General features: G+C 36.9%; 1 protein-coding gene across 1 annotated transcript in view; it reads left to right on the top strand.

Moving 5' to 3' along the window:
* The window catches only part of CSMD3 (CUB and Sushi multiple domains 3), a 774,333-nt gene that overhangs the window by 419,034 nt on the left and 340,730 nt on the right, over positions 1-14,569 (top strand). The window contains exons 15-16 of the mRNA XM_075495159.1: positions 70-396; positions 8,070-8,264. Coding sequence (XP_075351274.1) covers positions 70-396; positions 8,070-8,264 — 522 coding nt within the window. The remainder of the gene's footprint in view (positions 1-69; positions 397-8,069; positions 8,265-14,569) is intronic.

The following is a 14,569-nucleotide window of genomic DNA, read 5'->3' as shown; positions in this document are numbered from 1 at the left end:
AGTAATAAAATAAATCCTTATTGAAATGCTTTATTCTATTATCTAATTTCTTTCTCTCTTTTTTCGCAGTTCCTTGCCTTTCCAATTTCACTGCACCAATGGGAACAGTTCTTTCACCTGATTATCCAGAGGGATATGGGAATAATTTAAACTGTATCTGGACAATAATTTCAGACCCTGGGAGCCGAATCCATCTCTCTTTTAATGACTTTGACTTAGAATCTCAGTTTGATTTCCTTGCAGTTAAAGATGGTGACTCTCCAGATTCCCCCATAATAGGAACATTTACTGGTGCGGAAGTCCCTTCCCATCTTACCAGTAATGGCCATATTTTGCGTCTGGAATTTCAAGCTGACCATTCAATGTCAGGGCGTGGATTTAACATCACTTATAACAGTGAGTATATTTTTTAATGTATGTGTGTGTTTTGTTTTCAACGTATAGTTTAGGAGATATGTATAAGTATGTAAAAATGATGTTATGGTAATACACCTTCAAACAAATCCTATATACCTACAATACCTAATTTAGGTGTTTAGATTGTCTTTCAAATACATTGTTAGGGCTGAAAATGTGTGTATATTTATCATTTATGCTATTAGAGATTGTTGTGATGGGAGTCTTTAGAAGACTGACAAATGAGGCCAGTTTCAACTTGTAAAACAGAACTTTACTAAATTTGCTAACAGCACACTTTGTGCTGCTGGTTAAATCCTACATAATGTTAATCAGCATCATTACATGTACAGAACTGTTACTCTTGAACACTCATATGTTAGTTTAGCTGTAAATGTGTATAATACCCTGGAGCTGATGGCTGCAGTCCATGCTAGCTCTTAGTCACCACAGTTAACATGGGCAGCCGTAGGAGTTCTTCGATAAGAGAAGTCAAACCACAATAGACTTGTCTTCTTTTTCTCTGTTTTACCTTCCTTATTGCTGATGATTTTAAGCTATTTTTCCCAATCCCAGAAAAGGACGTCTCCTGTTCTCCTGGTACTACTTACCTTGTTCTTTTTTGTCTTGCCAGTCATCCCTGTGTATTCAGGAAGATGTCTGGCCTATTTGCAGTCCCTTGTGCTTATTTTGTCTTTTGTTTAGCAATTTTTTTGCGACTTGGATGCCTTCTATGTGCAACTACACCTGTCTATCTATGCCATTTTGGTGATCAAATTGCTCACATGCTTATGTAAAGTGTTTATATGCTACACTATTACAATGTTAAAAAGAATATTTACATACTGTTGTTAGTTATTCTGGTTTGGTATGCTTGTATATAGCCTGGAGATAAGATCATATTAATTATATCCTGATTAATACAGCTGTAACAGCCACGGGGAGAGGTTTCTAGACTGCCATTCAGAGCAACTGCACTAAATAGTACTTGGGCTTCTGTCTTGAGCACTCTGAATTGTACCTACCTATTTGTAGCTTTTGGAAAGGAAACCAGCATCTTCTGTCACCTTTTGTATTTAGTTTATCTATTACACAGAAACAGAGAGTTTCCCGTTAAAATGGAGTTCTGTGTATTTCACTTGCTTCTGTCCTGGGGGAGGTAAAAAGGTTGAAACTAACTAAAAATATACATAGCTCCTCATTTACTACTTGACACTACGTTTACTGACAGCATAATAATTGAAGGTGACGTTAAATATCTTCTCCAGTACTAAATACCATTAACACTTATTCACCTTACTTTTTGCTGGCAAATTTGTTACATTTCTTCTGAAGGACATACAAAGAACTGCCTGTGTTGTATTGCTGTCAAATTATTTGGCATTTATCCCACACCAAAGTCCAGGCAGGATATATTCCCAGCTAGGGCAGACATGATGATGAAATACGTAACCCTACGGCATGAATAACACTGCAAAATATAGCATGAAGCTTTCCTGGGAGCTTATGCAAAATTAAATTTTGCCACCCCAGTAGTGAAGTGAGAAGGATTGGGTTTAGCTAAGTCGTTCCTTTTGGGAAGCTGGAAGGAAATTGGAAGGAGAGGAAATGCCTGAAGTATCAGGCTTGCTACTATGTGTAGAGGGTGGTAGGCATAAGAGAGTGGCTGTTGGGGGATTCATCATATCCTCCAGCCAGAGCTGCCTCACCTCACACATTTGGATTTTGTTTTTTCTTTTTTTTTTTTCTTTCTGATGGTAGAGGTAGCAGAGTAGTTTTCCATGCCAACACGTAGAGAAAATAGGCAAAAGATGATGGATATTTTGATATTCCCAAAAGTCTGATGTCATGTGTAACTGTTTCCATTCCTGTCTTTCTCCCTAACACCTGAGTATGATAATTCCAGGGGCTTACTTGGAATGTAAGTGAATCTTCAACTGCATGATTTGAAGGAGAGCTGTATACCCACATCTCCCCTTCCCAGAAGAATGTGTTACATGCTTGGCTATATGAAAAAAAATAGTCTTTTTTGTTGAAGATGTTTTACTCTGAATAAAACAAAAAGGATCCATTAAACCAAAGAGGAAGTGAGATTAAGTGAGCTTGGTAATTGAGAGACCCAGAATCCACATTTTTCTCCAAGGAATGTTAATAATTAATATTATTTTCATAGTATTGCAAGGACTAAATTCCCCTGTGGCTCTCTACTTTTCATGCATCATAGTTCACCTCTTCATCTTTTTTTTTGTCTCCCTTTTGTTTTGTTTTGTTTTATTTTGGGTTGTCAATCTTTCAGAGAAGTATTTCTTAAGATTTACCTTGAACATTGCTGTCTGAATAAGAAAGTGATAACCTGACACCAGATTACTGTGTAAACATTCTTTTTCTGATATTGTCTTATATTTCAGCTCCCAGCCATCTATCTTAGCTGCTTTATCCCCAGGTCATTTCTCACAAATGTAGAATGTAAGTGTGAAGAAAATAAGGTGTCTTCTTATTGGTTTCTATAACTACCAGTCATCATTGCAAACTGAACTTTGAGCTGTAGCTAGGTATCTCAGTACCATAACTAAATATTGGAAAGTCTGGGGTTATTCAGTACTAGTGAAATATAAAATCAGTTATAATGAAAATAAGATATTGAATCCATGTTTCTTAACGGAAGTTGTAACATTTGTTCTGTTTTCTTCTGTTTCATGTCCTTTCAACATTTATAAGAGTTCTGCTTACTTCTTTAAGGTTTCACTGTGGTGTGCTCAATGGTGTCAAACTGAAATCTAGTGATAAGGAAAAAAAAAATTATTGGAGAGTCTAAGGCAGTCTTCTTGGATAAAAATTAGGCCTATGTATAAATGGATATTCTCAAGTCATCCCATTTTGCAGAACTAGAACTAAATATAGGTCAGCTAAAGTGGGATTTACAGTAAAAATGAAAGATGCAGATGATTAGCATGGAATAATTCTTATATTAGTTTTTATTTGGAAATACAACAATTCATCAAACGCTGTCAAGACTTCAGGTTTAATGTTTCACTGCCATATGAATATACTTATCAGAATAAATTCTGGTCCTTTAAAAAATTTGCAGACTTCCTTGGGCATGTGGTAGTCTGATTATGATATCTCTCAATTAACAGTCACTTAAAGTATGCACTGATAGTACCAAATGGTACAATTTTAATTTTTATAAAGAAGTAACAATGCAATATTAACTTTTACCAGTTGTATAATGAAACCCACTCACTCTGAAAAGAATTATTTTAAAGAAGTGTTTTCTATATTTGAGCAGTTTAACACATTTATATTTTTATTTCTTTTTATGGCTGTGTTTAAACTAGAATGGAGGTGTGCATGTGTTTGTTAAACTCTGTAGTTAAAATCTACTTACAAAAGCAAAGATAACTCGAGAGAATATGTCTAATCTATCTTCAGTAAAGACAGGTTCAATCTGATAAATTACAGAAATAATCTTTCCATAATAAAAAGTTTAAGGCCAAGAGAGAGGATAAAAAAGGAATTAATATAATTTTCACTCTGTCTTGGCATTCATAAACCCAAAGTTAATTAAAAATATCCATTTTCTGCTAACAGTCCGGCTTATATATTTCAAAGCTATCAGTCTCTTTTTGTCCCCTTCAAGAGTAGAAACAGTATATCGCAGGAAAGGTACAACATCATCAATCTTTTCTAAAAAGAATGTAGGCTACTAAAGTAAATAATTTCATTGATGTTTTTGAGGTATAGGATGGAGAAGAATGAAACTGAGTTACTAGTACGTAATCTGATTTTTTAATAGTATTTCTCAGAAACTCTTTTTATCCCATATTTATTTTTATTACAGCAACATATGTGGTCTCAGATAATTAGTCTCATTCCAGTAAAACTAAACATAAATTCAACTTCTGTTGGAAGTAAACAAAAATTAGATTTCAAATGTCTCATCTTTGAGTTACTTCACTAAGTCTGACAAAGATTTCTAATGAATTAAATTTTGGGACAAGCCCACAGAAATGTGTGACTTGAAAATGGATGATGCAGAGAATGTTCCAATAACCAAAGGAATAGGAAATCAAAAGGCTGTCATTTTCAGCTTGGTCAGATCCTTGTATGGGTTTACTTATATCTGGCTATGCACTACTGTTGATGCAAAAGGGGGAATGAGGCAGGAGAGTGCTTTACAGGATACAGCAGAACACAGGAACATAGCAACCTGAAATTACATTGGTTTAATTTGCTATAGAACTGCATACTGACACCTGGCTCCTTGCTTCCAGTTTATATCCCAAACCCAGGAGCCCTTAATGACATTTCTGGTCTCTTTGAAGGTATTTATAAACTCAATCATCCCTTAATCTTTCCTCTAATAAGCCATATGTATTGAACTCCTCAATTTAAGGGAAAGTCTGAGCTTTATGTCATATCTGTGACTCCTTTACGAATGCTTCCCACTTTATCTATGTCTTTGTTCAATTATGGAGATCAGAACTAGGCACAGTATCTGAATATAGTCACATAAATTACAAGCAATGAAGTTATATAGTCTCTCTGCTTCAGTCTGGATTTCCTAGTTTAGGTCAGGACAGACAAAATGCACACATTAATTGCTATGCAACAATTGGAGCCATGTGAAGGAGAATGGATATTTATTGCCTGTGACAAAGGAGTTATTGCAAAGAAGACTACAAAGTCAGGAGTTATTATCTCCCCTTTCCTTGCTGGTGGAAGCAGGGGTGGTCAGTGGTTGGGAGGAACTGTATCAGCTCTGGCTGGGAGAGTTTGGTCCCAGCTGTCCCTGGAGCTCCTCCATGGGCCGGCATTCCAGAAACCAGAGTCATGCCAACCTCCCTTCAGGCTAGGGCGGATGAGTTTTTTGAGGTGGAGAGCATCTTCCAGATTGTTTGATTTTTGCTAGTTGGTGGAATGCTTTGAGCTGTTGCTCATTGATTGGGGTGTAGGAGGTGCTGGGCAAATATTTTTGTATATTTTTGTATATTGATCTGCTGTTTCTGCCAGTTATACAGATTTTTTTTGTTGCTGTTTTCATCGCAACTGTTTAATTGTGATTTATCTAGCAAAAGTTACAACCCTATGAACTACATAGCAACATGCTAAAGGTCAAACTGTGAGCCTCTGACATCAGCCTAATTACTCAAGTGATTTCAGCTCAGTAGACCAAGACATTGACAATCCCAGATGCTGCTTTTATATCCAAAGACTGCTTTAGTCTGTTTTGTTGCTGTGATAGGGTATGTCCATCATGGTACATTTTTGCCAGCACTCCCTCCTGCTAGACTTTTTCAGTCTCAGTACTTCCTAAGAGAATTCTTCAAACTGTTATGTACTACACAGAAGTATGAGTTTACACGGGATGGTACTGAACTACTAGTACTGCTAGTTCTTTGCATAACTTTTAACAACCTTTCACAATTGTTTTTTATGAAGTATCTCTTTATTATTTGATATTCTCTTAACTTCTCTTCCTTCTTTGATATTTTCCTCTGAAAAGGTTTCATTTACTCCAAAGCGATTGCTAAACTTATCAGCTAAAACTCATCATAGGGCAATCTACCAAAACAATTAATTGCGCTAGTGGACCTCTCCTTTCTGGCCCTATTTCCAAGGACCTTTCAGAGCAGACCAGATGAGTTATGGTTAGCTTCATTCCAGCCTTCCTATCTCTTGAGATCTCTGCAGTTCCTCTCCTTCGCATTTTTTTGATGCAAAATGCAGGTTTTATCATCCTTCTGAGTTAATATCAGAACTGAAAGTACTTCACCGTCACCCTGTGCTATGATTATGCCACCTGGCTTTTTTCCAGATACTAGTTAAAATACCGTACAGTCGTGATAGTTGATGAGTATAAATGCCAGGAAAACTGTATCTCCTCTTTACATGTCATATTGCATAAGGAACTTTTCCATGGTTTCTTGATTCATTGATGATGGGTAAAATAATAATATTCAGGATATACCCCTGTGTTCTTTTTCTTTTCAGTTTAAGGCTTGTATATATTACAGCTCCACCATGAAGTTTTTCAGAAGTATAGGCAGACTGAATTTTACTCATCAAGTAACGTAACTGCAGCCAGGCTAGGCTAAGAGAGTGACTGCTGTTGTTGGGAAGGATTGTCTTTCACTCTCTTGCCTCCCATAGCCATCCTATACAGTACAATTGCTTCCATAGGATCAGCAGTAGCAGCCACAACTCTTAGTTCCTGAGCTGAAATATAGAGAAATGGTTTTGCAGCCTTAATAAACTGGTGTCATACACAAGCAAGCTATACTTGGAGTCAACATTTATCTGCATTTACAGATAACAATATTGAAAATCTATTTCTGTGTTGTCTGAAGCTAGTAAGAAAAACAATCAATCCCCTCACTAAAAGTGACAACTGTGCATAAAGAATTGAAAAAGTTTTTATAACCCCTATGAAAAAGTATGGGATTGCGTCATTTTTTAATGCCATCCTCAAATGGTAGACAACTATTCAATGAAAGCACTATTTTCATTCCCAAAATATGTAGCATTTCCTAAGTCAAAATGACAATAAATGAATGCTTTCTCTTGTCTGTTATTATGATTCTTAATACTTCTGTAATGCAACATCTGAGAAATCTTTCTGCTAAGTTAATGAAATATTACTTTTTAAAAAATTTGATGGGGGAGCTTGGGTATATTTTGTCTAGCAGACACATTAGTAAAACTGCAGAAAAATATTGTGAAAATAATCTTTTTAGGACGTAGTCCTTTCTGATGTCTCCATATGTAGACATACTTATGAAGATAAAATTTGCAGTCATCACACATGAGGAAGGTGGATATTGTGCTTGTGATATTTGTTCTCACTGAAAAATCAACACTTTTTTCAAATCTAAGATGTATATGCAGTATTCTTAATAAATAAATATCAAAAGATAACTAATTATACATATCTTTTAATGATATTGCTATAAATATGACTTTTCTCACTTCTGGTAGGAAGATGAGCTGGCTTGTTCTGCCAGTGTAAGGTGTATTCTGTAGTAAAAGACATGGACTATCTTTGTTATAGTATCTAGATATATAAAGGGAAATTACAATTTTTTAATTTACCTATAGATAAACTTGAAATTTTAGAAAAATTTGTACATACTAGGAATTTCTTTGACCTTAAATATAACGATATGGTTAGTTTCAAGTTTTCTTTCTTTCACCAACATCACCCCTTTTGTAGCTGTTCACCATCTCTCAGTACAGAAATAAAATAGACTATGGCGATATCAGGCACACTGAGGTCAGTATGGCTTGAATGGATGTGACAGTGAATTGAAAATACAAAAGATGACTAAAGCTATTAATATGATAGATGCTTGCCCTGCCCTTCTGATGGATGCTTCTGGCCCATTCTAACTTTGGATAGTATGGGCTGTTGGAATGGAGAACTTAGCCATCCCTGAAATCTGCTAGCACCTAGCTGTCCAAACTAAGATTCATGCTGGTATAACTTTATCATATTTTAAGCAATTTTTTGTACTAGTTTTCATTTTCTGCTGTTAGTAAAGCTTTTGTTTCTTATTGTTTCCTAATATAAATAGTTTGTTCTTACTAGCAGAATAAAATCCTAAAAGTGTCATCTTGCTTGCAAGAGTTATTACACTATTTCCCTCCCCCCCCTTTTTTTTTCTTTTGAAAAGCATTTGGACATAATGAGTGCCCTGATCCTGGAGTGCCAATCAACGCTCGGCGTTTTGGTGACAACTTTCAGCTGGGGAGCTCAATTTCTGTTATATGTGAGGAAGGATTTATTAAAACACAAGGAACTGAAACAATTACTTGCATGCTAATGGATGGAAAAGTAATGTGGAGTGGACCTATTCCTAAGTGTGGAGGTATGTATAATATTTCTTTCTGATTCAGGAAAACTTGATGTAATGTCTTTTAAGTTGTCACCAAACGGAGTTCAGATTTTTGCAAACGGATAGCACAAAGCTCCTGTAAATCTTAGTCCTTAATAAAAGAGTCTAGTGAGGCATGAGCTTTTATTATAACCCTGTCTGCAGGGGTGAATTTTTCTCCTAATTGTTATAAGGACAGAAGGAAAACACAGAAAAAATTGGCATAAACATCAGTGATGCAAGCACTGCTATATAACCTCTGTAACAATGAAGGCTCATCTAAGAAACTTATTAGGACTGGAATGGGAATAGTTTACACTGTTCATACTTTCAGATAGCTCTCATTTGGCACTGGTGGAACTACAATTTCTCAAAGACATTTTATGCTTGAAAGGATCACTCCTGCCTTTTTTTTTTTTTCTTTTTAAAGCATGTATTTGTCCAATTTGAGAAACTGTTTAAAGCAATGAGCTTCAGTGCTAGCAATACACCAATAATACTAATCTTTGCATTTTTGAATTCCAGTCCAATCAGTATCATGATTGGCCTTGTTAATACCTAGGAGAAAGAGGTAGGAGGAAAGAAGAAAATAAGCAAATCCTTCTGTTTTCACTGAACCTTATTTTAGGATATTGAAGGTTCCTGTTCTTCAACGTCAATATTTAAATCTCTTGTTCAACTTGTCAGTCAAGGTTCTGAAGCAATCAAGAGTCTGATTTGGGGGGGAGGGGGGGAGGTGTTGTTTTTTGTTTTTTTAATTATTTTCACCCAGTTTCATATAGAAAGTTTTCTTCAAAATACAGCTATTGACTTCCTACTTCAGACAGATGAACAATTTAAAATCGTTTGAGTGCTCAGTGATGTTTGCTGATACAATATTAGATTGAAATGAAGATGTTGATCTCTTTTCAGGTCTTTGACTATGGTATTTAAAACATTTTGAGAGGTTTTAGCTATCTGTTCAGTGCTTATGTTTCTTCTATCCACAGTGACATGTAGGCTGGGGAAGATTCTTTTAGCGATTGATCTTCCTATTTATAGAAATTAAATACTTCCATACATTACAACCTGTAAAACACAATGTTATGCATATTTCCTTGGACTTGTTTATACTAATAGATATAAAAATATAATCATTGCTTCATTAATTTTCTATATTTTAAGTGTCTTCACCTAAACAGAAAAAAAAAAATTAATTCAGTTGCTTGTAAATATTTTTTAAATACATGATTTAATAAATAATTATATAATCTCTGATTTATAGTTTGTTACTTCTTATTTTAAACAAAAGCTTAGCTCTTATTTTCACTATGTAACTGTCTTCCTAACAAAATTTGCTTAATTTTAACACATGAATGCAACTCCTTATAATACACTTTGCCTCCAGTTTACTTTCTGTGATTATTATTGTTTCATTGATATAAGGGAGGTCAGTTTCCCTAGACAAGATTAGTATAGGTTATAATGCACTTGCTTTATTATAAGGTTCATGGAGCTGTATAACACTGCTAATAAAAATATAAGGTTGTATTCTCAATGTTACATTAAAAACTTACATTAATGGGAGTATTTTTAAATGGCAGTCCATAGACAAGATAATCTGATCCATAGGTGGTCTGAGACTCTAAATGGAACATATATTGGAATCCTAGAGGTTGGGACAGTGGTATATTTGAATTGATGTATTTATTGACTGTAGAATTAGATATATTTTTAAAATTTAAGATAAAATTTGAAGACAAAAATATTTTTAAGCTCATAAATAAATTTTGTCTGTTTGGGATGTTCAGAATTTTTATTGACTGTGTACACATTTGCCTGTAACACATACTCATTTCATATAAGGTGAAGTTTGCTTGCCCTACACACACCTCATAATTTCATTGTCATATATATCAAGTCAAAGGCGTGAACTCCACATCCTGTCTAGGAGATACTGAATGTGACTACTGTGCAGTTTTTCTTCCACTGCAGGAATGGATGACAGACATTGACAATGTCTCCTATTACAATATATAGGAGAGAACCATTTAATAATAAATGTGGTGCAGATGGATAGGGTCAGCATACTAATTTTTCAGGGCAACCCTGACCAGGCTGTGCTGGGGCTTCCTCCAGCAGAGGAAGTACATGGCCTGGGATCCATTTCAGCTCAGTCTGGGTCTGTCAGTCCCTGCCCCAGCAATGCCGCAAGAGTGCTTGTCCCCAGCCCTATTCTCTGCTGATCTCAGTGTGCTCACATGACTTCCTGGTTTGACCTCAGACCTAACCCATCAAATAGCATTCATTTGATGGTCACTTGGCTGTCACCAGACCCTCTTCTGTCACCAGTCGAGTCATGTTCACCTTGCTGAGGTGGAGTTGGATGATGCTCTGTTGGTGAGGGCACTAACTGTGTGCCTGTGTGTGTGTGTGGTCATTCTTGGCTCTTGGCTTCTCTTCTCTAGTGGAGCAGTCCTGCTTTTGCTGCTCCCTGATGCTTTTGAATTTGGGATTCCTGTCCTTGTGCCTTTCATCCTTCCTGTGTGAAGGTTATATGGAGGATTTTCCCATAATCTCTTGTAATATTATGCTGTTGTGCCTGTGCTGCAGCTCTAACCTTGGTCTTCCTGCGTAACTCCTGTAATGCTTAATGTCCTGCTGTTCTGTAGCATGGGTGCTAAGGGTCTTGAAAAAAGGGTCTAAAACTATGAATCTACAAGGTGGTCAGTGATTAGACTGTCATCCTCAAAGCTTTCTTCATAGTCACGTATGGAAATTTTATGCCTCAACCCCTGCACCTTACTGTACAAAGAAATAAATAGAAACGACCTTGTGAAAATTCTTAGAGCAGGCTAAGATTGGCTTTCGGTATTTGGCATAGACCTGTGTTTGACCAAGAGATTCTGGTTGATGACAACCTCTAGTTATGTTATATTTTTTGTGTTTTGTTTTTAACACACTGCCAGTGGGTATGAGTCTGCCAGGCAACCATCAAATAAAACTGCAAGAAAGAACAGGGGCTGAAAATCAGTGTAAAAAAGGTCAGGGAAACAATCCTTTGGCAAGATGACTGGAGAATTTTATTTTCTAAAAAACAAGGCTCTTTAAGATAAGGCCAGTCACCCAGCTATTCTGAAAGGAAGGACTTCCTGGGTCTAGTAAATCAGCATGTGATGGTGAAAGTCAAATAAAAAATTCTATTGAATCTTGCACTGAAGGAAGAGCCATAATCAGGGAAAGGGCAAGAAAGATTTTCTTTAAAAAAACCCAACCCAACAGCAAAACACTCTATTATTGACGGATTCCAAATACAAAGACAAATTACTCCAAATTTAGGCAATCTTATAATGGGCATTATTTTTAATGTAATATTCATAGCAGTATTTTTGTAAGAGAGTTACTTTTTTGTATTCCGAAGATAATCTTTAACAGTTTCATGTAAATTTTGTGAGAAAATAGAGCTTTGTACAAGTTCAGCAATACTGCATTCTAACTATGGTAGTATACTGGTTCAGAATAAGGCCATCTGGTATTCCTATTCTTGTTGATATATTTTGTAGTTTATAGGCTCCATATGTATTATAAATATGTATAAGTGGTTATATACAATAAAATGTAGAGATAACAAATGCTGTAGACTTAACCTTCTGGCTGCTGAGGTGAATATGAGTTTGAATACCTTATTGTTTAACTGGTACTCTTTGCTGAAGGAAGTATGACAAAGGGACTTTAAGGTAAAAGGTGAGAAACACTATTTTAAAACTATCAGTGGGGGGAAAAAAAAGACTAAATCTGCATATTTAGAAATGTTTGCAACATACTGAATTCTGAACTTTATATAGCTTTTAGAAATCCTTTTTTTTCCCACACAGTAGGAGAAAGATGGGCTATTATGTCCTTAAAAATATAAAATACCTCTTTACAACAGTTCATCATTTTAACATAGGAGCTTGGTAATCTCCTGAGAAAAATGAAGATCAGACAAACGTATGATAATTCATGATCTTCAATTAGAAGGTGTGTCAAAGAGAGCAAAATTAATCTATTTTTGTAATGGAGAGGTCCAGAATAATATAGACAATGGTATATACTGTGCTGCTTTGTCAAAAAGAGCAACCAAAATGCTTTGCAGACTGTATTAGGTGAAAAAAATACAGAAATTTAAGAAATAGCCATGTCTTTGGGGGAAAATGCTGTATATTTCACAATATTTTTAGTAGAGACACGTGCCTGTCAACAGTACAGTAATAGCTTTCCAACTTCTTTGTAATATACAGTGTAGCTCATCTGTTTTCATTGTGTAACCTTGTATGCATAATGTCCACTGGAACAGTGGTGTTGTGAAACTTTATGGTGCAGCTTTCTCTTCCTGCAAAGTAAGATGCTTCTGCTCTCTGTCTAAATGGATACTTACATGTTACTAGTAATCAAAAAATTTGAGTGCTTTCTGATAATTAAATACACAGTTATATTGGTGATGGGGCAGAGTGTACCCTCAGCAAGTTTGCCACAACACCAGACCAGGAGGAGTGGCTGATATGCCAGAGGGTTGTGCTGCCATCCAGAGGGGCCTCAACAGGCTGGAGAAACAGGCTAATAGGAACCTCATGAAGTTTAACAAAGAGAACTGCAAAGTCCTGAACCTAGGGAGGAATAACCCCATGCACCAGTATATGCTAAGGGCCACCCAGCTGGAAAGAAGCTTTGCAGAAAAGGCCCTGGGGGTCCTGGTGGGCACCAAGTTAAACGTGCACTTGCAGCAAAGAAAGCTGATGGTGTTCTGGGATGCATAAGGCAAAGTATTGCCAGCAGGTTCAGGGAGGTCATCTTTCCCCTCTACCCTGAGTTCTGGTGAGGTCACACCTGGAGTTTCCATCCAGTTCTGGGATCCTCAGTACAAGAGAGACATGGACATACAGGAGTGTCCAACAAAGGCTGCAAAAATGATTGAGGGATTAGAGCATCTCTCCTATGAGGAGAAGCTGAGAGATCTGGGACTGTTTAGCTTGGAGAAGAGAAGGCTCGGGGTGGGGGGGGGTGTCTTATGAATGTATATTAATACCTGAAGGGAGGGTGCAAAGAGGACGGAGCCAGAGCCAGGCTCTTTTCAGTGGTATCCAGTGACAGTACCAGAGGCAATGGGAACAAACTGAACCACAGGAGGTTCCATCTGAACATCAGAAAATGCTTTTTTACTGTGAGGGTGACCAAGCGCTGGAGATGTTCGAAAGCTGTCTGGTCATGGTTCAGATCATGTGCTTGTTTAAATAAATTACTACTGGAACAGAATTAACTTCCTGTCCTTTTTCCTTTTTTTTTTCCCCCAGTAAACAAAGTCCCAAAATGACAAATTCACTGTGAAATCAATTTAAGGCTAGCCCTTGTCTTCACTGGCAACTGGATCAAGTCTGTAGTTAATCTACATGCAGTAGTAATTTACGTGACTCCATCTTTGCAGCAGTAATGTTATGTCCTCATAGAATCAAAATGGTTTGGGTTGGAAGGGACCTTTAAAAATCACCTAGTCCAACCCCCCTGCCATGGCCAGGGACATCTTCCACTAAATCAAGTTCCTCAAAGCCCTGTCCACCCTGACTTTGAACACTTCCAATGGTGGGGCATCCACAACTTCTCTAGGCCACTTATTCCAGCGTCTCACCACTCTCATTGTAAAAAATGTCCTCCTTATATCCAATGTAAGTCTACGCTCTTTCAGTTTAAAACTGTTATCCCTTGTCCTATTGCTATGGGCCTTGATAAAAAAGTGTCTCTCTGTCTTTCTTGTAAGCCCTCTTTAAATATGAGGCTTGTAAGCCCCTTTAAATAAGGTCTCCCCGGAGCTTGCTTTTCTCCAGGCTGAACATCCGCAACTCTCAGCCTTTCTTCATAGGAGAGGTGTTCCATCCCTCTGATCATTTTTGTGGTCTTCCTAACCTGCTCTAACAGGTCCATGTCCTTCTTGTGCTGGGGACCTCACAGCTGGATGCAGTACTCCAGGTGGGCTCTTATAATAGCAGAGCAGAGGGGAAAAATCACCTCCCTTGACCTGCTGGCCATGCTTCTTTTTGTGCAGCCGAGGATACGATTGGCTTTCTGGGCTGCAAGCACACATTGCTGGTTCATGTCCAATTTTTCATCCACCAATATCCCCAAGTCCTTCTCTGCAGGACTGCTTTCAATCTATTCATCTCTCATCATCTTCAGAAGGTCTCCTGACAGATCTCATTTGCTTTGGAAGTGAATATTGAAGTGTTTTGGTAACAGGCCAAAAGATTTTTACTTGTGTTTAGAAATAAATGACAAGTAATTGTTGCATT

The sequence above is a fragment of the Mycteria americana genome, chromosome 2 (genome assembly GCF_035582795.1).
Source record: "Mycteria americana isolate JAX WOST 10 ecotype Jacksonville Zoo and Gardens chromosome 2, USCA_MyAme_1.0, whole genome shotgun sequence".
In the NCBI taxonomy this organism is placed as follows: Eukaryota; Metazoa; Chordata; class Aves; order Ciconiiformes; family Ciconiidae; genus Mycteria; species Mycteria americana.
The sequence above is the reverse complement of the archived record's forward strand: the minus strand, read 5'-3'. Positions and strand labels throughout refer to the sequence as shown.